We start from the raw sequence: 26,602 nt of genomic DNA, 5'->3' as shown, positions 1-26,602 counted from the left end.
TCCCAGTGAGATGAGTCGGCATACAAAGTATTTACAGAATGGTGTATGGTCGGGGTTCAGTTGTTATGCTTCCACGCTTGGACACTGTCATTTCTGCAGTGTGATTTAATGAATATGTGGGGCCTTATACACCTCAGCCTCTCCTTTCCTTTTTTTGTACTCTTCCTGGGATGTTTTGCTCCTTTCTATGTACACCATGCTTTAAAAAAACTAGGAAAAACAAAAAATAATGAATATTGCTCATTATGGGTAATCAGATTACGTTTAAAGTGATATTAAACACATGGTTTTGGTTACATTGTCCCTTCTATTTCTGTAAATGGATGATGGCACTGTAATTTCAGTAAGAAAAAAAAAATCTAGGTACCCTTTTCTTAATCGATATACAGCTGTCACATGACTTGGCTCTCTCCCAGCCTGTCTGCAGGGAAACATAAGCAGGAGGAGCTTCTATTCCTCTGCTGCTGGCCAGATGTTCAAAATAAAAAAAAAAATAGAGTAAAAATAAGTCATTAATACCAATAAATCATTTTAAATTGTCATACAAATATATATTTGAAATCAAATCTTTTTTGCCGATAACATGGTGTAAGCAGATTTCTGCCATTCATAGGCTGTGTTGCGCCCCTCCAGCCTGTTAGTATAAGAGGGAGGTGAGGCCTCTATCGATCTACATGTAAAATCCCACCCCCATTATGTTTAGCTGGTTAGTGGGAATGGAGGAGGAGGGAGTGGGCTTCCATTTACCACTGTATATACGTTCATATGTGTGACTCTATAAGTCACATGAGCTGCTCAGATGTGATAGGAAGGAAATGCTCAGCAAATTGAAAACTGAGCATGTGCAGAGCTACCAGCTCTGCAAAATCACTAGCTGTATTGGGGACTTGGACAGAAGGAGGAGATAGAGAACAGCAGGATCGACCAAGTTTTTGAAAAATACAGAAAACGAATCTCAGTGATTGAGTATGAACAGCATGTAATACACCATTTTATTGATCTTTTGTATGACATTAATTTAAGTGACATTTTAAAATCTTATGGGTCATAAAACTGAAGATTGATTTTTGTGGGCTCTATATGTGTTGTTAGAAAGGTGCCCAGACAAACTTGGTTAACACAACGGACATTCAATAATGAACTGTACGTGATGTCTACCTTGTAATGCAGTTATGTAAACATCAGCTTGGGTGCACATGTATTTATCGTAACTGATGCAGTAAAGATATTTTGTTGTACAAACTCCAGTAAGGTCCAGTTGCACTTTTACTGGCAGTGTACGAAGTATCGTATAGCTACCATAAATATTCTGCACTTGAATACATTGGTACATACCAAATATAAATTACTATGCTGTAGGTTAAGGCTTCTCTGAAGGAGGTTTCAAATAGCACAAATGGAAATGGTAGGGTTAACCGCAGTTACTCGTGTGGGGAGACTAGAATTTTATGTCCGTGTAATGAGCAGATATACAACATATCATTTGCATGGTATCTGTACTTGGCAGTCAGGCTTTCCAGGAGAAATATCCTGTGACATTTTAGAAGTGAAATACCTTGTGTGGGCGTCTTATAAATCCAAAGGCACTATCCACGCCACTTTTTTTCTTTTTTTTTTTTTCTTAACCTACTAGATGCTCACTACTCTAATAGTTGGGTGCTATGTGTAGTGCTCTGACTGTTTTAAACTACAGAAGTGTGTGCCCCCAAAGATAAAGCAGAAAGGTCTAGTCAGGAGTAGCGCTGGATCTGAAGGTAATCTGAATTTTCTGGAAATGTGAACCTTAGTTTTTTTTGTGTGTCAAAAAGGTCATTAGGCAGCTCCTAGACCATGGCTATTCTCTACCCATTGAAGATCTTTTGGTGAAACTTTAGGTCTAGAAAGAAGAGGAGAACCAAAATGGTGAGTTGGTGAGTCAGACAAGTTCAAGCAAAATTAACACATAGAAAACATTTCTGCAAGTCCCCGATCAGGACTTGCAAAAATGTTTTCTATGTGCCAATTTTGAAGTGAATGTTCTTCATGAAGAGAATTTGGAGGTGTAGCAGTCCAGTGCTTAGTCTGTATACACAGTGTTATATCTCAAGACCCGAAGGAGAATTCTGTTAACCCAAGCTTGGCTGCTAACCTTTTAATAAATACAATTGCTTGAATGCGCCAATTCTTATTTTTGTGATTCATTATTTTTTTTTTTTTTTTTTTTTTAATACATAAAAAATAAACATACATACAAAAGTTGTCTTTGGCCTTTTTGGTGCCATACAAAGCTAAGGGATTGTACAAGTCATATGCTATACTCTTTTGAAATGACTGAACTACCAGAAGTCCCGTTCTTTTATTTTAAAACGCAAGAATCGTTGCTCACAGATGTGAAATATACTTGAAAATGCACACTCATTTATACAATGTAGTTGTCAAACAAAAGTATCTCCACTGCTCTTTAGTATTATGAATTCAGGTTAATTAAGCAAAGTAGAAAAATAGATTAGTAGATCTATTACTACATTTTGGAGACACCTTTGGTAAAGAAAACTACTATGGAGATGTACTAACATTACAATTACACAGAAAATGGATGGGGGCGTGGTTTCGGCTAGAACGGAGGCAGATTAACCAAGCTCTGTGAATGATACAGCCTGACGCCCTGCTAGTGCTGACCTGGAAATGAGCAAATTGCTCCATCAGACCCCACACTCCAGATCCCGACGTGGTCCGCTTCATCCTCAGCCAGGAGCACCTCCGATCTGCTTAAAGCACAACCAGCAACACGAGGCAGCATGGCAGGACACAAGATGGCGCGGGCTCAGCAGGAGGAGGAGGACTTCAGCGAGGATTCTCAGTCAGCTGCAGAGGACACAGGTAGGGGCCGAGCACACGCTAGCAAACCCCTCACCTTTGCAGACATGTCAGAATTCGCCGCAGATATAAAATCCACTTTCTCGGCAGCCATAACTGATCTGAAGTCTAAACTGTTAGTCCTCCCTGAAAAGATGGCGGCAGTGGAAACCACAGGCAAACAGAGACAGAGCCCTATACAGATTGGAGGAGGTAGCTGATTCCCACATCTCCCACTTTATTGGAATGAACAGACATTTGATGACGCCCTGTGGGAGGGCGAAATGCATTGACGCGACGCACTTCCGGCACGACTGACATCATTTCCGGTCTCGTGGGAACGCTTACAATGGTGTTTGCTGCATCCTCTGACTATTCCAATGCCTGTTTTTAACTTTTGTAAGTATAACCTTTTATGCGCAATACATTTCCAATCTCAACATACTTCACTATTGGTTCCCCTTTTCTTCCTTTCTGGGTACTTGTATGGCTGAGTATTAACGTTAAAGGATCGTTTATCATGTCATCAGTGAATCTGCCATCCTGTGACATTCTCTGGATATTGCTTTAAGCCTGTATTGACTCCCAGAGTGAAAAGCTGGGTGTCAATGTGATTTGGTGAATGGGGGCACATCTGGGGGTGTCTTGGTACGCCTGAAAATTCTTCTGCAACATTTTCTCTGCACTTCTTGCACACTAGATGTGAAGCATTCCCTGCAATTTTGCACATTATTTGTGAATCACTTTTTAGTTTTTATATGGACTTTTTTTTTTTTTTCACTTATCATGGGTCTTTGTGAGCGCTTAAAATGACCATCCTCCCCAGGCTGTTATATCTTCTAAAGCCTTGTACACACGATCGGACTTCAAACAAACTTTTCCGTGGATTTCTGTCCAAAGGGCGGTGGCCGTGAACTTGGTATACATACACACGGCAGGACTTTTTCAGCCAACTTTCACCAAATCACATGGTTTTTCATCTCTTTACCGCCACCTTTTGGTCAACTTCTGTATTGTTGTCTGATCTTTTGCATTGGTTCTGAGCATGTGTGTTTGTACTTTGGATTAAAGTCTGATGGATTTGTGTACACACAATCGGACTAGCGGACGTAGGACTTTGGAGGCAGAAAATTTTGTCTGTTCGCACAGCCAACATTTGTCCGATGAAAACCGAAAAAGTTTGTCCCATGGATCGTACACACGGTCAGATGTTGCCTTAAAACAGGTAATTTGCATGTTTGTTGTCAAAAAGTCCGATCGTGTGTATGGCTCTTTAGAATGTTACCAATTAAAATCCCACCAAGTTTTTTCAAGGCTTTACAATCCATGCTCCTGCAATTCCTTTGGGGACACAAAACATCCAGAATCAAGTTTTCATTACTGACCAGACCTAAGGAACATGGGACTACAACATTTTCACAACTACTACCTCGCCTCACACCTAACGAGGGCGATTGATTGGCACTGTCATGGCAGGTCCAAAGACTGGGTCACACTTGAGGCATCCCTGAGCCCTATTTCCCTGAAATTTTCCCCCTGGATCCCATGGGCGGGTCATAAACAATCCATAAAACAACACCCACTGACAGGAGCTACCTTGAATGTGTTCCACACAATAACAAAAAAAAAATCTAACTTAACCTCTTCACTCAGCCCCCTAACCCCTCTGAGGAACAATCCTGACTTTATTCCGGGGGCTGAGAATGTAGCGTTCCAAACCTTAGACCCTAAGCAACTGTTCACAGTGGGACACTGCTTCCACAATGGTCAGATTAAAGACATCTCTGCATTCAAGAACGACAGTGGGCTTACTTATTTACCCCTTTGGTCCTACTTTCAAGTCCGTAGCTTGTTAATGACAAGACAAGGAAACCATTATTCTCTAGATCGCTGACTGAGCTAGTATCAATAAGGGCCACGTCGGTCACTTATGCTTGGCTACAAACTCCAAAGCCACTACTGAAGGTAGATTCAGGAGGGAATTGTCAAGAGCTCTGCAGATATCGCAGACAATCAATGGAAAAAAGCATGTATCCTCTACCACAAATGCTCCATTAGCACTAAAATGCAGGAGATGGCATACAAGCTCTTGACACACTGGTACACCACCCCTGCAAAGCTAAAAAGATGGTTTCCCCATACTTCCAACAGTTGCTGGAGATGCGGAGAAGACATGGGCACCCTCCTGCACATATGATGGCAATGCCCAATGTTGAATAATTTTTGGAACAAAGTCAGGGAAATAAGACAAATTACAGAAACTTGACTCAGAAATTGTTGCCTGCTCCACATCACTAGTTTTCCACTTATAGGTCACAAGAAGTCCTTGACCAAGCATCTGCTAAATTTTTCCAAGGATTTAATATCACTTCTATGGAAAAGCACCCGGGTCTCGTCTATACAGGACTGGTTTGGAAAAGTCTGAGATTTGTCAGATGGAAGAAACACTAGCCCAAACTTCTGATAAAGTAGAAAGATACCACAAAACTTGCTCTCCATGGTTCACTTTTAAATTCTTAGATGCCTATGAAAATGTAGTGAATTGATGACTGAAGAGGAGGGAACACTGCTGACCCACCTTCAGGACACCAGCCATATAGTTGCTAACCTACACAAAGAGTCTGAATAAGTGTGAATTGAGTTTTGCCTGACCATGACTTTATACCTTTTTTTTAATTTTTTTTTTTAATTTTTTTTTTTCCACTACCTTTTATTTTCCTTTTCTGATCCTTTATACCTGTTTATAATTACGATATCAAAGCTCAATCACCACATTATGGTTAAAGGTTTCTAAAATCTCAGTACTACTATGAATACTTGCTGTTCTTGAGCAATAAGATATGTTGAACTGATTTGATATGCTCAGTGCTATACAACCAGCTTGATACACTATGTTTTAATTTTGAGCACCTTAAGATGTCTGACTGTACAGTTGCTTTGATCTGTAGAATTGAATATGACTTCAATAAACTTTTGATGTTTAAAAAAGAAAATGGATGGGAGTGTATAGCATATTTTTCTCCAAATCATCATTTTCTTCATTGTTGATTATTTGGTTCAGTGAAATATGAGAGCTGGTCTTTGCCAGTACAGCTGACTCCCAGTCCTGATGTTATTTATATACATTTGGTAGATTAAAATCGATCTCTATCAGACTTTGTCCTTGAACAAAATAAGTAGGTTTACCTGGAATAGCCTATATACCAGATAATCTGATCAGGTGGTGATGCAGCTGAAATTCTCAAATCCTGGAATTTTGCTAATGGCAACTGTGCATGGGAGAACATGGGATCCCCTTTTTTCTGGACACCAAAGGATTCCCCCTTCCCTCAGGTCATACATTTTATCGCGACTGACTTTTTCAGTTTCAAGATTTACCATCTGCTGGTGACAGCTTGCATTGCAATGACCCAGTATTGTCTGTGGTCATATTTTAAAAGAAGCCTGTGCTGAGAAACCTATGTAGGCTGGCATTGCTAAGCTCTTCTAAAATACTAGTCGTTGGGCTGCTGTTCTGTCTTAAGCCCGCTATAGATGGCATGAACCGGCCGAGCTTCAAACCATGTATGGGCAGGCTGAATGTACCCAAGTTGATGTTATATGCAATTATTGCTAGCTAGCCGCTAGCAATAATCACTGTGTTCTCTTGGGGGGGAACCCCCCAAGGAGAACACATTTAGCCAGATTGGTCAACAATGGCAGCCAAACTTTCAGTCATTACAAGTGTTCTTTACAGCCGCCAAGCACTCAAAACGCCCACACGGAGCTTACAGTTTGCTCGGATGCTGTGGAATATAGGGATTGTAACGAGCCCCTTGCACGCTCGGTTCCAGTGCTGGACAGAGGTTAGCAGAGCTCTGCCCCGTTGTCAGCACTTCAGCTTTGGGGATAGCGGTCTCCAGATTTTCCACTGCCGATTCTCTAGCATTCTGCTGGACAGGCACTTTCCTCCATCCAAGATCATCCAATGCAGAAACAGGTTCATCAAGGTCAGTCAGCACTTGCTGCTGCCGCCATAAGACCTCCGGCTCCATAGCTGCGGGGGCAGGTTGGCAAAGCACACTGTTACTCTGCCACATTGTCAACTCTTCAGCCAGGATTTCAGAGTTGTCACCTGGTATTTCCTGATAGTCCCGTCCCAGGCAAAGGGAGCACCACTCTGCTGCTGAGCAGAGTCTAACAGCTGTTTGTAGGCGATCTCCAGCTCCCATTCCTGAACGGCCAGAAACTCCAAATTTTCCTGTGCCCAGTGCACTTCTGAGACATTCAGTCTTCGCTCTCTGTGCTCCATTATTTCCTCCAAATGCCATTCCCGATTACTCCCAAAGTCAGGGTCCCTGGACAGCCTCCAGTATAACAATCCCAGGCCATCGTAGTCAAAGCCTTCCGTGGGGCTGTCATCCGCTGTCCATGGGCACACTTGGGCTACATACCACTGGAGGTCTCTGTAGCTCTCGTCCAACCGCATTTCTGCCCAGATCAGCCTGCTTAACTCGGCTGTCCACTCCTGGTTCGGCTGTTCCCCCCAAAAAAAGTATTCGCACTTCATACTGTGACCAGTACCTCACATGGATGGAGGGGAGAACTTTTCCCTGGTGTCGCTGCTCACGGGCTAGCGCTTCCTTCCAGAGTTCACAGCGGATAGAATCAAACCATCCTAGCAGGACCTGCTCTGATGCTGGTCCTCTGTGCTGTATCTGCTTCTCTCGCAACCTCCTTCTGAATTCCTCATCCATGGTGGCTGGTATCTCTCCTCTCCTGCTATCTGGACCTTGGATCCAGGTGATGGTTTGGATGTGTTCACGGCAAGGAAGCACGACCCCACCATTCCCTCTACAGCTCTCAAGTAAGTCTTTCAGCGTGGCTCTCCTGCAGGCTGGTTTGGAGTGTCCCAGTAACTAGGAGAGCAAATCCCACAGCTGCCAACCAATGTAACGAGCCCCTTGCTCGCTCGGTTCCACTCTCCCGACACTCCTCTGCAGCTATTGAATCAGATTGCAACGTCTGATGGTTCGGTCATCCAATGCTCTGGGATTAGAACTTCAGCTATGTGCCGTTCTAACCCAGTTGTGATAGCTCAGAACAAACACCAGGCAGGCTGTATGTAAGTTCAAACAGGAATCAATTTTATTGCAATATACAGGCTCTTTTATACACCAAAAGTGGAGGTGCATACCTCCGACTCATAGTACACTAACAATACAGCTGTAACCTAATTAACATGAGCTAATTAACTAATCCCTTTAGACAGCCTAGATGACTCAGACATGACCTTCAGGCCAGACTGGCTGTCTTGTAGTTCAGAAAATACAATCAACATTATCACAATAGCAGAGTTATTTAAGCACAAACAACAAGGGGATCTAATGACTCTTAGATCCCATACTAGAGACTTATTTACAATACACATTTTAGCAGACAACAGACAGGTAGCTGGAATTGATGACATTAGCATTTAACAGTAGGAGTCCCAACGGTATGAATCAGTCACTATTCCAATATGGCAAATCCAGGGTCCCCAGAGTCTGTGTGCCCTGGGGGACCAGGACCCGAATCCACAGTAATACCACCTCAAGGGTCCCCAGGCATACAGCTCACAAAGAGCACCGTTCCCCCAAATGCCAGGGCCCACGATCAATTGGCAAGAGGCTAGCATGCAGTCCCCTCCAAAAGTCCCTCTCCCAGCTAGGTCTGTCACAGGGATCTCCAAATTTTACTGCACACTTAATATGTTCATAGAAATCCTGTTTTGACATCATAGTTAATGTGGGCATAACCACTTGTCTAATAGTTTTTACTTCCATATTGTCTTTTCTCATGTATAAAGGAAAAAATAGAAATTCCCGTTATTTTGCCTTGCTATCACCAATTTGTATATGAAAATGTAATATATAAACATTTTCTTAGTTGCATAAATAAAATAACACTGGTGTAATACAATATTTATGCTGACACATGACGTATATAAGTTGTAAACCTAGACTGATTGATGCATACCGCCTTGTTTTCAGTCGATGAATAAGAAGATTGATATCATTAAAGGCTTGTTTGTGGCATGCAGATATTCTGAAGCACGGTACATTGCTAGGTAAGTCATTTTCCCAAGCAGGTAAGCGTGTGTGCATTCCTGTGGGAGCGAAGGTGGGCACAAATGCTTTTTTGCCCATTGATTTGGTTCGAGGTTGCATTGACTTGTAGGCATTGACCCAAGCCTCAAGATAAGATAGTGTGTGTAATGGGGGTTGCATGACCATCTTCAAGCTTGTTAACCACTTGCTGACCGCCGCACGCCGATGTACGTCCCTACTTTGGGGGCGGATATCGTTATGGCAGCAGATAGCTGCCATAACCCCGGTATCCCCGTGTTCGGCCGGCGGTCGGCTACAAGAAAAAAGTGGTCTCTGCGGCGGATTCACCATGAGATCACTCTTATCGGTGGCAGGAGAGGGACCCCACCCCCCTCCACCGCGTTCCGGTGCCCTCCGCCGCTTACCGGAGCCGTCAGCAGCGGCGGAGGCAATTGCATCTGTCTCCTTCCTTGGTATGGAGACGAGTGAGGGGAAAATGGCCCCCACCCGTCTCAATACCATAGCAGGGCGGAATCGAAGTTAAAACGTCACTTCCGCCCATACGTCTTAAAGGCTCATTTTTTCAAATGACAAGTTTTTTTTTTTTTAATTGCATTTAAGTCCAAATATGAGAACTGAGAACTTTTTGTCCCCAGATCTCATATTTAAGAGGACCTGTCATGCTTTTTTCAATTACAAGGGATATTTACATTCCTTTTTAATAGGAATAAAAGTGACCCAAATTTTTTTTTAAAAAAACAGTGTAAAAAAGAAATAAAATCAAGTAAAATAAAGAAAAGAGAGAATTTTTTTTTTTTTTTTTTAAACACCCCGTCCCGACGACCTTGCGCGCAGAAGCGAACGCATACGTGAGTAGCGCCTGCATATGAAAACGGTGGTCAAACCACACATGTGAGTTTATTGTTGCGATTGGTAGAGTGAGAGCAATAATTCTAGTCCTAGACCTCCTCTGTAATTCAAAACATGCAACTTGTAGAATTTTTTAAACATTGCCTATGGAGATTTTTGAGGGTAAAAGTTTGACGCCATTAAACGAGTGGGCGCAATTTTGAAGCTTGACATGTTGGGTATCAATTTACTCGGCGTAATAAAAAAAATGGGGCTAACTTTACTGTTGTCTTTTTTTTTTAATTCAAAAAAGTGCATTTTTTCCAAAAAAAAGTGCGCTCGTAAGACCGCTGCGCAAATACGGTGTGAAAAAAAGTATTGCAATGACCGCCATTTTATTCTCTATTGTGTTATAAAAAAAATATATAATGTTTGGGGGTTCTAAGTAATTTTCTAGCAAAAAAAAAAAAAAAAGTTTTAAATATGTAAACATCAAAATCTCAAAACGAGGCTGGTCCTTAAGTGGTTAATGGTAGCAGTGCTTAGATTGAATTTCTCTCATCCAGAAGAGTTAGGAAGCAGGAAATTGTTAGAGATGGTTTGGGGTTTCAGAGCATAAAGAACATCTGCTAGTGAGAGAATTACCCAGCCGGTTTTGCATAATTTCAGAAAATGCTAGTTACCGGGCTGTCTCTGGATTCTATGTGTTGTTATTGATGCAGAACTAGCATACCCCAGATGAAGTCAGCACTCTAATGTGCATACTTGCTCTTGGTTAGTGACACACAAAATCACTGAAGCTATTAGATCAACATGAAAAATTGGGTCTTAATGCAGCATACAGGTTTCCTAAAATCTAGATGATCGTTGTATACGGCATCTAATTCGGGGGATGTTTGTTGTATGCAGGTTTTCTCTTAAGTTTATTACATTGTTGGACAATTATTGTATATCTATAACCTTGACTTTCTTTTTTTTTTGTGTTAGGCTTTTCTGTGTGTGTGTGTGTGTGTGTGTGTGTGTGTGTGTGTGTGTATATATATATATATATAATTTTTTTTTTCTTTTCTTTACATTCAGATCTTTAGGAGGAAAACTTCGAATAGGATTAGCAGAGCTGTCTGTTTTGGCAGCCATCGCACAAGCCGTGTGCCTTACGCCACCAGGCCAAGGTATGATCTATATAATGGGTATAAGTAACACGCTCGGTTTTCGAGTCAGCGTTTCCATTTCTTGATTTCAGTGTTCAGATTTCTCTATGAACATGCTTGTGATTTGGTATTCTGATTTTATTCAGAACATATATATTTATGATGCGCTTTCCTGATCCATCAGTACCCCTATCTTCTTTTTGTAAATATGGTTTTGGTCTGCAGGATCCTATCCTATGTTTTTTAATAACATGACATGGTCCTGAAGTTAATTTGTTTTTATTAGTTCTACAGTTATGAGGTTCAGGCGTGCTATTCAAATGACACAGCAGACAAAAGTCAGATCAGGTCTCTTTAAATGCATACGATTTTTGCATGGCTTTATGTCCTTTTTTTATTCTGACAACAGGAACCACTGCTGTCAGAATACACTGAAGTAGTTCTTCAGCATGTCCCTTTGACAGATGTTGATTGACTTCAGTCGAGGAGCGATGGATCAAAATTTGACTGACCCATGCTGAACTGACTGATATTCTATCAGTGTATGGCAAGCTTAACTCCCCTACTGAATTACAAATAAAGGTACACAACTTCTTTAACTTCTCACAGAAAAGATTTTTTGATTTTTAAAATGAACTGATCAAGAAAGAGACTTTGAAGAACGAGCCAAAGCTCATAATAATTTAAAAGGGTTTCTAAAGACTTGGGCCTCCATCAGTTCATTGGTAGATACTCTACAAACTGAAACAGATCACTGCCCTTTTCTGCTTCTCTCCAGTAATGAATACTTTACACACTTCAGTGCAAGGAAATGCTGTACAATCTTGAACTATGTAACAAAGAACCCTAGTGTGACAGCTAAGGCTCTAGATCTGCAGGCATCTCCAAAACCCTATAATGTCTGTGTTCATATGGCTACCATAAGACAACTGTAGCCAATGATGATAGGTTAAGATAGGAGGAAGAAAATATGGAAATCTTCTCCGATGAAGACCCTTGCTAACTTTTAAACATGATGGGGGCGTGCCAAGCTGTTTTCTGCCTAACAGCCTGCAATTGTTGAGGGACCATTAGATTCCAGGTTTTATCCGGAAACTCTTCATCGCATGTCGGGGTATTTATCTGTGGTCCAAAATAAGTTGGGTAATGCCACAAGACCGTCAAGAAGAGCCTTATTGCAGCCTCAGTGTGGCTTTGTCCAAAGTAGTGTTGTGATCTGTAGGCAATTGAAATGTATATGTCAACTGAAATTGTTTGGTACAATGGAATGAACCACCTAGCTGGTGTGCAAATGTGAGTTGCAGCTACAGAAAGCATATGGTTGATGTTACTTCCAAGAGAGCAGGTTTAACTAGTTAGTAAACAAGGGTTGAGATATCTTTTCCACCAATTACCTTGTTTGAGAAAGGAACAATTTTTCTAATGAATACCTTGGATCAGCCTTCCCAGCTAGTGTTTCATGGAATGCTTCAGTTCCTCCAGAGGTTGTTAGGAAGGGGGATCCTTGATTAACCACCAATGTAAAAGCCCATCTTCCCTGAACTCTTTACTAGAATGAGGGACCTCGTCCCACTGACCTTAAATGTAAGGGGTCCTTTGCTGTTCACTTTACCACTGACCATTGATTTGATTTAGAGGTGCAGTTTTCCACAGACCACCATTTTTCCTTCAACTGACTACCAGTGAGAGGGGGCCCTTGTCCCACTGACCATCAATGTTGGAGGCTCTTCGCCACTTTCTTCTTTGACCACAAATCTAAGGAGATATTACAATTGTCACTTTCTGATTTTTCTTTTTCTGGTCAATATTGTTAGTTTCATTTTACTTTCCTGATTATATAAAGCAGGGCTCTTATGACATCTGCAGTTTCCTGGTGACGCTAATATACTGTGAGCTGTAGATAAAAAAAATGTAACAGTTTGGGGAGACCTGAAAAAGATTTCAAGGATTCCACTGGAGTGAAATGGTTAAGAAAGACTGCCATTGATTGCATTTGTAATGCAATGCTTAGTATTATTTATTTATTGTTATTATTATTTTACTTATTATTACAATTATTTTTTGTCTTTATGTGGTTATTGAATGCTTGTATCCTTGGAGGAAAACGTTAAGCTGAGCTACTTACAGTTCTCATAAGTTTACATAAAATAGATGGTGCAGCGCTAAAATCAAGTCCATAAATCAGACAGTCGGACAATATCCGTGATCTTCAGTGATAATATATAGATGGAGCATGCAGATAACTCCGTGGGTATATGTGAATCCTCCACTAATTATAAAAATGGCCTCTCACCTTAACAAGGGGACCCTTTAATTACAGAGGGTCAGATACACCTTCCCTTACGGGTATATATGGATGATAAACGGCAAATCCGGACCAGTCTGGATACAGCAAAGGGCAATGACTATGCAGCGTGAGTGACTCCCAAGGCACATGGATCATGTAAGCAAAAAGGGACACAACATAGTGCTCTCCGCAAGATAAACATTTTAATTAAAAAATATAAGAATAAAACTTACAATCATGGCACTAATCTACTGCTAGATGATAAGCGTGTGTAAAAACGCATGCGAGATGGCCGCGGGTGACGTCACGACGCTTCCTTTCGGAAGGAAGCGTCATGACGTCACCCACTGCCACTCAAGCTGCATAGTCATTGTCCTTTGCTGTATCCAGACTGGTCGGGATTTGCTGTCTATCATCCATATATACCCGTAAGGCAAAGTGTATCTGACCCTCTGTAATTAAAGGGTCCCCTTGTTAAGGTGAGAGGCCATCTTTATCATTAGTGGAGGATTCACATACCTGCATTATGCATGCATATATTATCACTGAAGATCACATGGATATTGTCTGACTGACTGATTTATGGACTTGATTTTAGCGCTGCACCATCTATTTTTCATATTTGTTTCAGGTATTTTTGATTATTGACCCTGGTGTCCAGCAGCTATTTGCTATTGGTCTTTTCACGTACTTGCGCTGATTTTGTCTTTTTATCATAAGTTTACATACCCTGGCAGAATTTATGATTTCTTGGCCATATTTCAGAGAATATAAATAACACAAAAACTTTTCTTTCGCTCATGGTTGGTGTTTGGCCAAAGCCATTTATTATCAATCAACTGTGTTTACTCTTCTTAAATCATAATTACAGCAGAAACTACCCAAATGACCCTGATAAAAAGTTTCTAGACCCCAGATCTTAATACCGTGTATTGCCCCCTTTAACATCAATGACAGCTTGAAGTCTTTTGTGGTATTTGTGGATGAGGCTCTTTATCTTAGATGGTAAAGCTTGCCCATTCCTCTTGGCAAAAGGCCTCCAGTTTCTGTAAATTCTTGGGCTGTCTTGCATGAATTGCATGTTTGAGATCTCCCCAGAGTGGCTTGATGATATTGAGGTCAGGAGATGGCCACTCCAGAACCTTCACTTTATTCTGCTGTAGCCAATGTTGGTCAACTTGGCCTTGTGTTTTGGATCATTGTCATGTTGGAATGTCCAAGTACGTCCCATGCACAGCTTCCTGGCTGACGAATGCAAATGTTCCTCCAGTATTTTGTGATAACATACTGCATTCATCTTGACATCAATTTTGACCAAATTTCCTGTGCCTTTGTAGCTCACACATCCCCATAACATCAGCGATCCACCTCCGTGTTTCAAAGTAGGAATGGTGTACCTTTCATCATAGACCTTGTTGACTCCTCTCCAAATGTAGTGTTTATGGTTGTGGCCAAAACGCTCAATTTTGGTCTCATCACTCCAAATGACTTTGTGCCAGAAGGTTTGAAGCTTGTCTCTGTGCTGTTTGGTGTATTGTAGTCGGGATACTTTGTGGCATTTGCGTAGTAATGGCTTTCTTCTGGTGACTCTACCATGCAGCCCATCTTTCTTCAAGTGCCTCCTTATTGTGCGTCTTGAAACAGCCACACCACATGTTTTCAGAGAGTCCTGTATTTCACCTGAAGTTATTTGTGAGTTTTTCTTTGCACCCCGAACAATTTTCCTGGCAGTTGGGACTAGAACCTCCAAAATTGGAATTTTAAAGGCAATATAAGCAAAGAATTTTTTTTTTTAGTATAAAAAATATTTATTAATACAAAAATTCCTTAAAGCAATGATCCTGTGGATCAAACCAAGATAGTGGGAATTCATACATAAAAATACACATAGTGGTGACATTGAAAAGTGGCAAATTTCATCTACAGTTCAACAAACATACTAATATCATAGCTCTGGGTGATGAGTAGGTGCAGAGTCCGACACGTTTCGAAAAGGTGCAATAAAATTCTTCATCAGGGACAGAAAGCCACCTTCTGAAAATACAGAGACATTATTAAGCGTGTCCAAGACGCCTATTGAGAAACACTTACATGTCAAAATGTTGGACTCTGCAACTACTTATCACCTAGAGCTATGATATTGAATGATCCACAGGATCATTGTTTTTAGGAATTTTTGTATTAATATTTTTTAGACTAAAAAAAAAATTTCTTTGCTTATATTGCCTTTAAAATCCCAATTTTTGAGGTTCTAGTCTGTTCTGTATACCAAGGGATGATGGCAATAACATGCCAGCCCACATGAGCCTAATTAATTTCTATTTTCCTGGCAGTTTTGCCTGAAATTCTAGTTGGTCTACCTGACCGTGGTTTTGTTTCAACAGAACTCCTCTTTTTCCACTTCTTGATTAGAGTTTGAACACTGCTGATTGGCATTCTCAATTCCTTGGATATATTTTTATATCCCTTTCCTGTTTTATACAGTTCAACTGTCTTTTCCTGCAGATCCTTTGACAATTCTTTTGCTTTCCCCATGACTCAGAATGCAGAAACGTCAGTGCAGCACTGGATGAAAGATGCAAGGGTCTGCCAGGAGTCCAGAAATTCATTGACCTTTTACACACACACACACACACACACACACACACACACACACACACACACACACACACACACACACACACACACACACTAATTACAAGCAAACAGATCACAGGCGAAGCCTTTTAATAGCCATTCAAACCCCTTTGTGTCAACTTGTGTGCATGTTATCAGGCCAAAATCACCAGGGTATGTAAACTTTTGATCTGGGTCATTTGGGTGATTTTCTGTTGTGATTATGATTTAAAAAGATTAAACACAGTTGATTGATAATAAATGGCTTCAGCCAAACACTAACCAGAAGTGAAAAACGTTTTTGTGTTATACTTCATATTCACTGGAAAATGGCCAAGAAATCATACATTCTGCCAAGGTATGTAAACTTATGAGCACAACTGGATATTTGTTTAGATCAGGGGTGTAGGGGTGTCTGTATTCATAGACTAAATCCAAATTATTTTAAAGTGTTGCTAAATGCACAACAGTAAGATCAGTCTGTATATGCAGTAAAGCATGCTTTATGATCACTGTGGAACCAAAGGGGTTAGTCCCCGTGCATTGTGTAAAAAGGCTTTGGAACCTCTCTTCTGATCCTCCCAAGTCCCAAATCATCTGCTGATGGTACAGAGTCTTGGGGGCACTATGCACATGATCAGTTTGATGTGTATTTGATCACCACAGGGCCACATCGGCACTGTCCGGACACAGGGTCAGGAGTCATGCAGAGTCTCAAAGGGACAGTCAGAGGAGAATGATAACTCCTCCTACAAGTTTTAACCAGTGCTGGGCTGTGCACTGATAGAAGTCACAAGACTGTTATATACTGCTGATGAGAAAAGGTATTTAGCAGTTAATATTTACTAAAATAATTGCATTTCGTGTACTGTGGGAAACCACATATAGTGAATGCAGGGTCCTGGGTTTAGTAACACTTTGTCTATTTTAATTTATTTTATTTATGTCTATTTTAAGTCCTTAGTTCACCTAAGAAATAACACTTTTTTCATTTTACGTAACATTTGTGATATTTTTCCACAGAGTTTCCACCAGCTGTGATAGATGCCTCGAAGGGAATGAGCACAGAGGCTAAAAAAGCATGGATTGAGGAGCATGCTTTGATCCTGAAACAGACATTCTGGTAAGTGTCTTATGTAGAACACATTTAGGCCAGTGGTAACGCCAAAAATATTCCATACTGATGTTTGTTTACAACATTGAGATTGTTTGCTCAGTAGGTATAAATGAATTCTTTTTTTTTTTTTTTTTTTATTTATGGTTGCTAATGCTGATTTTTCTTAAATTAGAGTTGAAATTCTGGCACGTATAATTTCCGGTGTAAGCTAATAAAAATAACTGTCTGATACGTTTTTTTTTTTTTTTTTTTTTTTTTTTTATTTCCACTGCAGTCCCCTCCAAGCACAATATAGGTTTAAAATCTCAACATCTGTTTCCTCCACCTGTATCTTTCCACCACATTTAAAGAACATTGTTGAGATTTTTCCAACTCATACTGTATTTGTTTTACATATATGAATAACCGTAAATGTGCTATTGTGAACTTGCCTACTAAAGTAAACTTGTCAGCTATGGAACACATTTAAAACTCTGTGTGTGCTTTTTTTGTATCTTAATGGTTATGTTTAACACATTTGAAATTTGTGTTTTTTTTTTACTTTTTGTTTCAGTGAGTTACCAAACTATGATGTGGTCATCCCAGCTCTTCTGAAGCATGGAATTAAAGAGCTTCCCCAACATTGCCACCTTACTCCAGGTCTCAGTCCTTCACATAAAAATTAAAGTAGTCTGTTATAAGTAGGTTTCAGTTTAACCAGAATGCAATCTTTTTTTAGGAGTCCCATTAAAGCCAATGTTGGCACACCCAACCAAGGGAGTTACAGAAGTACTGAAGAGGTTTGATGAAGCTGCTTTTACCTGTGAATATAAGTATGATGGAGAGCGTGCACAGGTATTTTAAATACAGAAAAAAACAACAACTTGTGAATATTTCTGAAAGAAACACCAGAATGAATTTTCAGCACACCATTGTTTTTTTAATGAATTATATATCACAGCACACAGAAGAGTTCATATTCATGACTACTTTAGTTATGCTGCCACCTTCAGGTGAATTCCTTCTGAGGGCAAATGCTTGTTTGGACCATTCTTGGATGACTTCATCCAGAAGGTGACTCTGGGGAACAATGACTCTTGGAATCCAAGAACAGTTCCTTTTGTAAGCAATCAGCCTTGGGTTCTAGACAGAAGGCCAAGTCCCAGTTCTGTAGAAGAACTGGACCAACAAATTCTCCTCACAGTGAAAAGGTGCTCCTATCCTCCTGGACCCAGGAAGTCTCAGACAACTGGACTTATGCTGCTTTTTTCTTTATGCTTTGTGCAGTCAAGGGTATCTCCCGGATCTATAAAAAAAGGTTTTCTTTGCGACCTGTAAAGACTGCTGTCCTAAGGAATCATTGCACCTTTGTCGACTGGGGTGAGATCTCATGGTTTCTATCCCAGCCTGTTCATGATTTCAAAGCCAAACAGGTGCATAGCCCATCCAGTTCTTGAAAATGCAAAAATTCAGAATGGAGTTCCCCCCATGCCTGTTGATTATCGCTTTTATCCATCAAGGGGATTTCCTGGGGTCAGTAAATATCACTGATGCCTACATACAAATCCTGATTTCCCAGTCACATCAACCATTTCTGCTTTTCGCAGTGTTTGATTGCCACCGTTAATTTCTGGCGTTACCCTTTAGCCTGTCCAAGGCCTCTAGAGTGTTTACTAAGGTTTTGGCTCTGGTTCCAGGATTTTTGAGAAAATTTGTGGAGTATCTGTTTCTCTGTAAGCAATCAGCTTAGAAACTGACATCCAATTTCCAGCAGATGGTACAAGTTCTGGAGGACTTCGGATGGGTACTAATCCTCAAAAGTCTGCTACTGCTTTACAGTCACTAGCTTTGATGACGTGGCTGTTGAAGCCCAAGCCCTGAAGAATTAGGGGAGTCTGACTCTATAATCTCTACCCTTTCTATCTAAGGCTTGAAAGTTGAGCTCTAGTAAAATGTGCCATCATGCATGGAACCCTTGTTTTCCCTGGTGTGATTGGGTCGAGGCTCAAGTTTCTTCCCTGACAGTATTCTTTGAGGTGTATTTTGAGTTTTCTCCAATCTGGTGTGGCAATGTCTCTTACCTTGATTACTATCAAGGGGTACATCGTGGACTTGCCTGTGCCTTTTTAAAGACCTATCTCATCTCACTACTTGGTTAAAACCTTTACATGGTGTCACATGGATGGTTCCACCTGCCTAGCTCCTCTTGTCTGCATGGAACCTTAATGGGATATGGTCTGTTTTGCAGTCTACTCCATTTGACAATTACCTTGGCTTGCAGGGTCTTTGAGGTGGCTGTGCTTTTCTGCAAAGAACTCTTCCTGGTTCTTCCATCTGGTAAGGTGGTGCTGAAGCATTGTTTGTCCTTTTTAGTGCAAATCAATCAATTTAGACTCATCATTTGGTCTGGTGCTTCTTTTTATTGATGATTTTTTTTTTCTGGTATCCTTCTGGGTACTCACTGAAGGGTAGCCTTGTTTGTTACAAGCAGCCTAACCTGAGCTAGTGAACTCTTTTCAGTACCTTATATGAACTAAGATATTTATTCCGAAAACCTCTTGGATGTGTTTCTCATTGTCGCATTCTACCAGGAGTGTCAGTGCTAGCTGGGCTATTCAACTTCAAGCTTCTGTTAAAGCGGGGGTCCACCTATCTATCGTTTTTTGGTTTTTTTTTTGTTTTTTTTTTGAGTTCATTCACAAACTTTTCTTCTCAGCATTACATACTCACATATTGTGTGTAATATGTCCGCCTGTGTCAGATTTCGTCGGAAAGAATAACTTATTATTCACTGCAGGCGGTTTCCATCTTCATTGTGGGCATTTGAAGCCCACAAGCATTTATTTCCTGGATGCGGTGAATGCTGTGCTCCCAGCATTCACCGCTCGTTCCCACACATGCTCAGTGGCATCCTGGGAAGCCTGAGACTAGCTCCCAGAAGACTGTGCGGAGTCTGGAAGAGGCTAGAAACACGCCTACTCCCACGGGAGGAGAACCAGGAAGTGCAAAGAAGAATAGAAAAATAAAAGGTAATTACGGCGATTTAAATTTTTTTTAAACGGCATGTCAGCATCTAGACAAGGAAGAGAATACATACAGATTTTGTTCAAAATTTGGGTGGAACCCCGCTTTAATTACATTTGTTAGGTTGCTACCTAGTATTCTCTAAACACGTTAACTAGGTTCTAGCAGGTAGAAATGTATGCCTCTGGGGATGCCAGCTTTGAGCAAAAGGTCTTGCAGGCATCTTTGTAGTGGGGTTCCCCCCTATTCTGTTTTTTGGCTTTTGGGTGTGTTGGCCTTGTTGCTGTGTTGCCCACCTCTTATGTTCAGTTTTTTGGGGTCTCCCCAGTGGTCATGAATACGACCTCCTCTGGGACTAAAGCAATACCATCTGTGACACACCCCCCCTGACTTGCGCAATTTGACAGTTGCTGTAACTTGTTGGGTAGTGGTAATTTTTCCTTGTTCAAGAGGCTTTCAAAATATCAAAACTTGCACAGCTGAGCATGGATGAGGTAACAATGTATTACTTTTGTTGCTAGTATACATTGCTATTGTTTAAATTACAAATTACATTTATTATAGCATTTGCTATTGTTCTTTTTACCAAGAGAAAGAAAGTGTAAAATAAAAACCTCATTAACATATCGCCAAAAAACATTAGTGACTGCTTTTGTTTAGTCTTTTTTTGTTTGTTTTGTTTTTGCCATAGATACACATCCTGGAGAATGGAGACGTACACGTATATAGCAGAAATCAGGAAAGCAATACATCAAAATATCCTGACATAATCAGCAGAATCCCTAAGGTAATAATCGGTTGGTTGCTTCTTACATAATGCAAATTACATGTATGAGCGGTACAAGGACAGGAAACACTGTGACTGGGTTCATATTAGAAGGACGATTCTACAGTCCTGCCACTGGTGATTTGTCGAGAGATTCAGCAGCATTTGGGCCAGCGACAAAGCAGCATCTTGCTGCATCTGGCTACAGAGGGAGAAAATCTACAGGGTCAGACAGGCAGCCTCTTTAGTGATTTGTCTCTACCGGCAGAATTCCGTGTCTAATCTTAGTGTAAAAGAATGATGTACAATCCATTTTGTTGTGACATGACAACCATAAAAAAGGAAAATTGGTGGCAGTAAGCAGAATGAGTCATTTTTCTTCTAGACCTGGGAGGGTTTTTTTTTCCCCTCTATATATTAAACCATGTTAGCTGCAGCCATTCAGCCTTTCTTCTTTGTGTACCAGGACCCCTTTAGGACCTATAGATGCAAATGTCACACCGCCATGTCAAGTCTTCCTTGCATTGTCATTAATTGTGCTATACTCACCACCCTGAAACTGGAACAGCAATTAATCAAAACACTGCTTTTGCCAAAATTAAAGGCGAAGTTCACCTTTTCTAGAAAATGACCCATGCAGTCAAGGGACCCCAGTAGATATTAATCTGTGCAGCTTCATTCATTTAATTGTCATACAGGTAGAACATTTGGATACCCTCAGAAGCCTGGCTAAAAACTCCTTGTTAGCAACCACCACGCCCTGCCTTGTTGCTCCAAGCATTGCAGGAGTAAAAAAACAATTGTTTTCAAATCCTAGTAACAAGGCAGGATGTGGGGGTTGCCAACTTGGTGTTTTTAGCCAGGCTTCTGAGGGGACCATAATGGCCCACACGTAAAACAAAAAAGTGTGGGAAGCAAAAAAAAACAAACCTACATACTCACCTCTATGGCTGCTGCATTGCTGAAATGCTGTCCCTTACGGTCTCTAAGCCTGAGAACTGAGCAAACATATGACTGTTAATCGCTCAGTTCTTGGTCTTCTTTGAGCATTGGCAGTCAATGAGCAGTATGGTGAATGTTGATGTAACTTGTGACAAGGGAAACTGTAAATATTAAGTAGAAAATAGTAGTGTCACTTTACTGGCTATGCGTTTGTGGTAGAGTTTTGTCAGTTACAAGATTGACTGAAAAGAATTGTTACTTTTGCAACTAAAGTATACACCTATTACCCCTGTGCTGGTGTTCTGAATAATGGCCTTTGTTTTGTTTAATAATCATGTAAATCTATAGAATGCAGAAAAACACAGGAAATTTTGTATAAATGTTACGTTTGTCTTTTGATTGTTGTAGGTTAAAAAAGACAATGTAAAGTCTTGCATCATTGATTCAGAAGCTGTTGCATGGGATCCACAGAAAAAGCAGATCCAACCTTTCCAAGTACTCACTACTAGAAAACGAAAGGTTTGTTTGTCTTTTTGTGTAAATCATCTAAGTCGCTTAGGGATAATATACATCTTATCCTCAAATAACGCCATGTATGATGCGATATAATGACAATCTGCCTAACCTCCTTCTCTCTCTCTTTTTTATATGTGATATATATTTTAAAAAGATGTATAAATTGTTACGTTTCTAATCGTTTCTGATACCATATATATGACTAAAGCACCGCCAAAAATCCTGCTAAATATTCTTTCCTGTATGTGTATATATATATATATATATATCATATTCAGGGATGTTAGTGCCTGTGTTGACTCTTTTTCTAGCCCACATTTTCCATGTTCCATATAAGTCACTCACTTGTATTGCAAATATGGCTAAATAGTTGTTAATAAAATAGTAACAGCTAACACTGAAAGTGGATAAGTCCTCCCGGAATTGCACAAACCTGGGTAAAATGACAAGAAGATTCAGTCAGCACTTGCCAAACATGTAAACATAACACAGAAAATTGAATTCACGCACAGGTATGCAAATCAGCCTCTTCATGGCAGGAAATGTATCTGTGACAGGCCCAAACAGGACAGGGGCTTTTGGCAGGGACTGCAGGGTAGCCTTTTGCCTACTAAATATGGGCCCTGGCTTTTAAGGGAGCACTGGGGGACCCTTGGAGTGTTCTTGCTCTGGATTCAAGTCCATGTCTCCCCAAAACACATAGAATCTGGGAGCTAGAGGACCGAGGTACATTTTTGGGGGCCTCTCAGCCCTAACCAGCAATGACTGCTTTAGACTGTGAGACTCAGAGCAGATGCTAATATGATCAGCTCAAAACAACCTCATTCTGGGGTCTCCTGATATAATCTGTTGAAGGTGTTGTGTTTAGTGTCTTTGTCCCATTGTGTGCCTCCTATGTGTGAATTCCCATTGTTAATTGAGTCACCTGTTGTTTCTGTCTGTTGGCTAATTTTGGCTAACTTTTGGAGGTTCCTACATGATGGGATTAGTCTGGTGTCTGTTAGTCTCGTTATCTAACCTTTTGTGATGTCTTAGGTAAATATTTGGTTTTGTTGTTCATGTGGTGACTGACCCACTTTTGAGAGTATGAAAACCTGTATTTCTGTTCAGTAAACAGTCCTTTGGTTTTACCTCAACATCTTGTCTTTATACGATGGTTGGGGTAAAAGGGCTGGTATTGGCTGTCGGTCTGCTGGAACGGTTTGGAGGGCAAGAAGCACTGTTTGGCTGAAGCATCCAAGCAGGGTGCCAAGTGTTCCATGTGTTCCATCACAGTATCTAATGGTTTAAGCACTTGCCGCAAAATCATGTACATCATTCTGCTTCAAGTGGTTGTACCGTTTTGTTTTTTTTAGAGTCAACGGTCGGCTTTTTTGTGATAACATCCGATGCGGCTAAGCAGCCGCTCCATCATTATCACAAGCAGCCGCTCTGCTAAGGCTCTCCCATCCCAACAGCTGGCAGGAAACCAAGCCAGAACCGGCTTTGATCAGGTCTCGGATCTAGAAACACAGAAGCGACAACATTTCTCATTTACTGTAGCCTTAAAGGCGCCAAATTTAAAATAAAGTCAGTATTCAAAACAGCCAAACTTGGCGTTTTTTAATGCTTTTAAGTGAGAAGGAGGGATTTGGGGTCTTATAGACCCCAGATCCCTCAAAAAAAAATTACCTAACACGTGACAATTACTGTCACAAGGGATGTTTACATTCCTTGTGACAGCAATAAAAGTGATCAAAAGAAAAAAGTTTAAAGGGACAGTGTAAAAAAAAAAAATATACAGATTTTAACCAAACATGTGAAGTATTGCCGTGATCGTTAGAGTGAGAGCAATCATTTTGGCACGAGACTTTCTCTAACTCTGTAGTTTGCCGCCATTCCACGAATGTGCACAATTTCAAAGCATGACATGTTGGGTATCTATTTACAAAACATGGGGGTAAATGTATTGTTTTTTTTTTTTTTTTAATTAATTGAAGTGTGTGTGTATGTAAATATAAAATATAATTTAATTTTTTTTTTTTTTTAAATTGCGTTTATAAAGCCGTTGCGCAAATACAGTGTGACATAAAATATTGCAACAACCTCCGCTTTATTCTCTATGGTCTCTGCTAAAACAATATATACATAATGTTTGGGGGTTCTAAGTAATTTTCTAGCAAAAAATATTGATTTGAACTTCTAAGCAACAAATGTCAGAGATAGGCCTGGTTTTCAGGTGGTTAATGAGTTTCAGCTCGCAAGAGCAGCACAGCCACTGAGAGATGGCAGGATCTACTTACTGGACTGGGTTATTGTTATTTTAGATCTCCTATTGTTGGAAGGATACTATACTCCAACCTCCAGTCCTTGAAAGAGGAATATTTATGTTGTAATGTTTTGTCGTTCGTTGTTGACTAAAATATATGTGGAATGATTTTAACATAAGAGTTGTGAGTTCAGTTGTACCATGAAAGTCCTGAGTGCCTCATCTTTTTTCCAAATTCGAATTTCTGATGCATAGGACATAGGTAGAGTTAATTAGTTCCTAACAGCGTAGCACATACCACTATAGGATCTACTTACTATTAGTTGTTCCACAGTGTTTGTACGATCTTGCTTCCAGTAAATTGACAGTGCTGGTAAACAGCAGTGAAGATAGCTGGGAGACAAGAGTGTTTAAGTCTCTGGCAACTGACAGTTAAGTGGTTAGATTATGAAGGGCCATTGCTGGAATGATGTCACTGTAGGTCCCAGCATCAGGTTTGCGTGATTTGATTGTAGCGGCAGTCTTAAGAATGAGCTGGGAACAGAGAGTGCTCCTCCTATATTGCACTCATCCATTTTTTAAAAGCATTTTGTAATTATTTTAAAATCGTATTTTTGCCTTTTTTTGTTTTAAAGCAGATTTCCGTTAAAATTCTTTTTTTTAAAAGTCAGCAGCTACAAATACTGCAGCTGCTGACTTTTAAAATATAGACACTTACTTTTCCAGGGCACCCGGGATGTCCTCACCCAAAGCTGATCAGGAAGTGAAGCCTTGCGGCTTTACAGCCTGGTTCCCTACTGCGCATGCGAGTCACGCTGCACGTCCTCTCTGGTCCCTGCTTTCTTTTGGGACTTGTGTGTCTCCCAGAAGACAGCAGGGGGAGGAGGGGGCTGGACATGGCGTAGATCACCACAGAGCCTGGGGTGTTCTATGCCCGGAAGTGAGAGCAAATACCTGGATTATACAGGTATCTGCTCCCCCCTCAAAGATGCCAAATGTGACACTGGAGGGGGGGAGGAATGCGATCAGCGGAAGTTCCATTTTTGGGTGGAACTTCACTTTAAGTATTCGGACTACCCTTTTTTTTATCTAATGTTTTTTATACGACTGATAACATTTACTCAAGTAGATGAGTGCGTTATATAAGGGAGCACTTTGTATTCCCAAGCCAATTGTTGAGAGTAGTTGCTGCTGCAGTTGAAACACGTCGGAGGGGGCGCTGGGACCTATAATTGTTTCTCAGAATGATTACCAGACCTTTAACATCCAACTGTACATCTGTCAGGATACCGGTGACTAGGTTTCCAACAGGCTTCAACACTCTTTTCTTCCAGCTAACATCACTGCTGTTTACTGAACTTGAATTTTTAGGACTGTCACAGTGCACTTCCTGGAAGCAAGATCGTTCAAAACCTTGTGGAACAACTAATGGTCATTTGATCTTGTCATCTCTCAGTGGCTATACATCTCCGGTCATTTCTCACTGTCTGTGCAGCTCTGCCAGATTGACACTCATTCACCCAGCATTAGGTACCTTTTCTTGCTGTGTAGAGACTGGACTGGATACTTTGTGTCTAAACTACTTCTGTGTAATGTGTACACATTTGACAGGAGCTGCCTGGCTATATTGGTTTTTAGGCCCCATTCCCATCTGGCAGTTTGGGATCGTGGGCAGAATCATCACGATCCTACCCGCAATTCCAAATTACACTAATAGTGGCAAAATGCACCACACCTGTTTGGGTGCCATTCACTTGTAATAGCACCTCAAATGGGGTTACAAACCACATTGCTTGAGGCTTGTTGCCCAAAAAGGAGCAGGAGCTTCTTTTGGTCAACAAGCTTCAGGTAATGCGGTTTGCTGCGCAATTTATTGCACGAAATTTGCAGCAGAACTGCACCATGTTCGCGGTGCAATTAAAAATGAATAGCACCTAAACACGCGTGGTGTGGTTTGGAATGGCGGGCAGAATCGTGGAGTTTCTGGCTGTGATCCCAAACTGCCAAATGTGAACTGACTTTGCTCTCTATCTAACTAGTACATTATATATAATTGTTTATGTAATTTTCTGATCAGTGTTCACCACTAGGGTTTACTACTTAGGCTAGGTTCACACTATTGTGGGCTTGTGCGGCCCACGTTTGTTTGGGCATGCGGTCCATTTGAATGGGCTACTGTGCCCATGTTTTTTTCCAGCAAAAAG

General features: G+C 40.8%; 1 protein-coding gene across 4 annotated transcripts in view; it reads left to right on the top strand.

Annotated features, from left to right (window-relative positions):
* LIG1 (DNA ligase 1) overlaps positions 1–26,602 on the top strand; it is a 217,760-nt gene that overhangs the window by 132,131 nt on the left and 59,027 nt on the right. For all 4 annotated transcript variants that reach the window (XM_073602588.1, XM_073602587.1, XM_073602589.1 and 1 more), the window contains 7 exons: positions 8,847–8,923; positions 10,833–10,924; positions 16,830–16,929; positions 17,477–17,562; positions 17,642–17,757; positions 20,618–20,713; positions 22,043–22,153. In XM_073602588.1, coding sequence (XP_073458689.1) covers positions 8,847–8,923; positions 10,833–10,924; positions 16,830–16,929; positions 17,477–17,562; positions 17,642–17,757; positions 20,618–20,713; positions 22,043–22,153 — 678 coding nt within the window. The remainder of the gene's footprint in view (positions 1–8,846; positions 8,924–10,832; positions 10,925–16,829; positions 16,930–17,476; positions 17,563–17,641; positions 17,758–20,617; positions 20,714–22,042; positions 22,154–26,602) is intronic.

This window comes from Aquarana catesbeiana, linkage group LG10 (genome assembly GCF_042186555.1).
Source record: "Aquarana catesbeiana isolate 2022-GZ linkage group LG10, ASM4218655v1, whole genome shotgun sequence".
NCBI lineage: Eukaryota > Metazoa > Chordata > Amphibia > Anura > Ranidae > Aquarana > Aquarana catesbeiana.
Note: the sequence above shows the minus strand (reverse complement) of the source record. Positions and strands in the feature narration are given on the sequence as shown.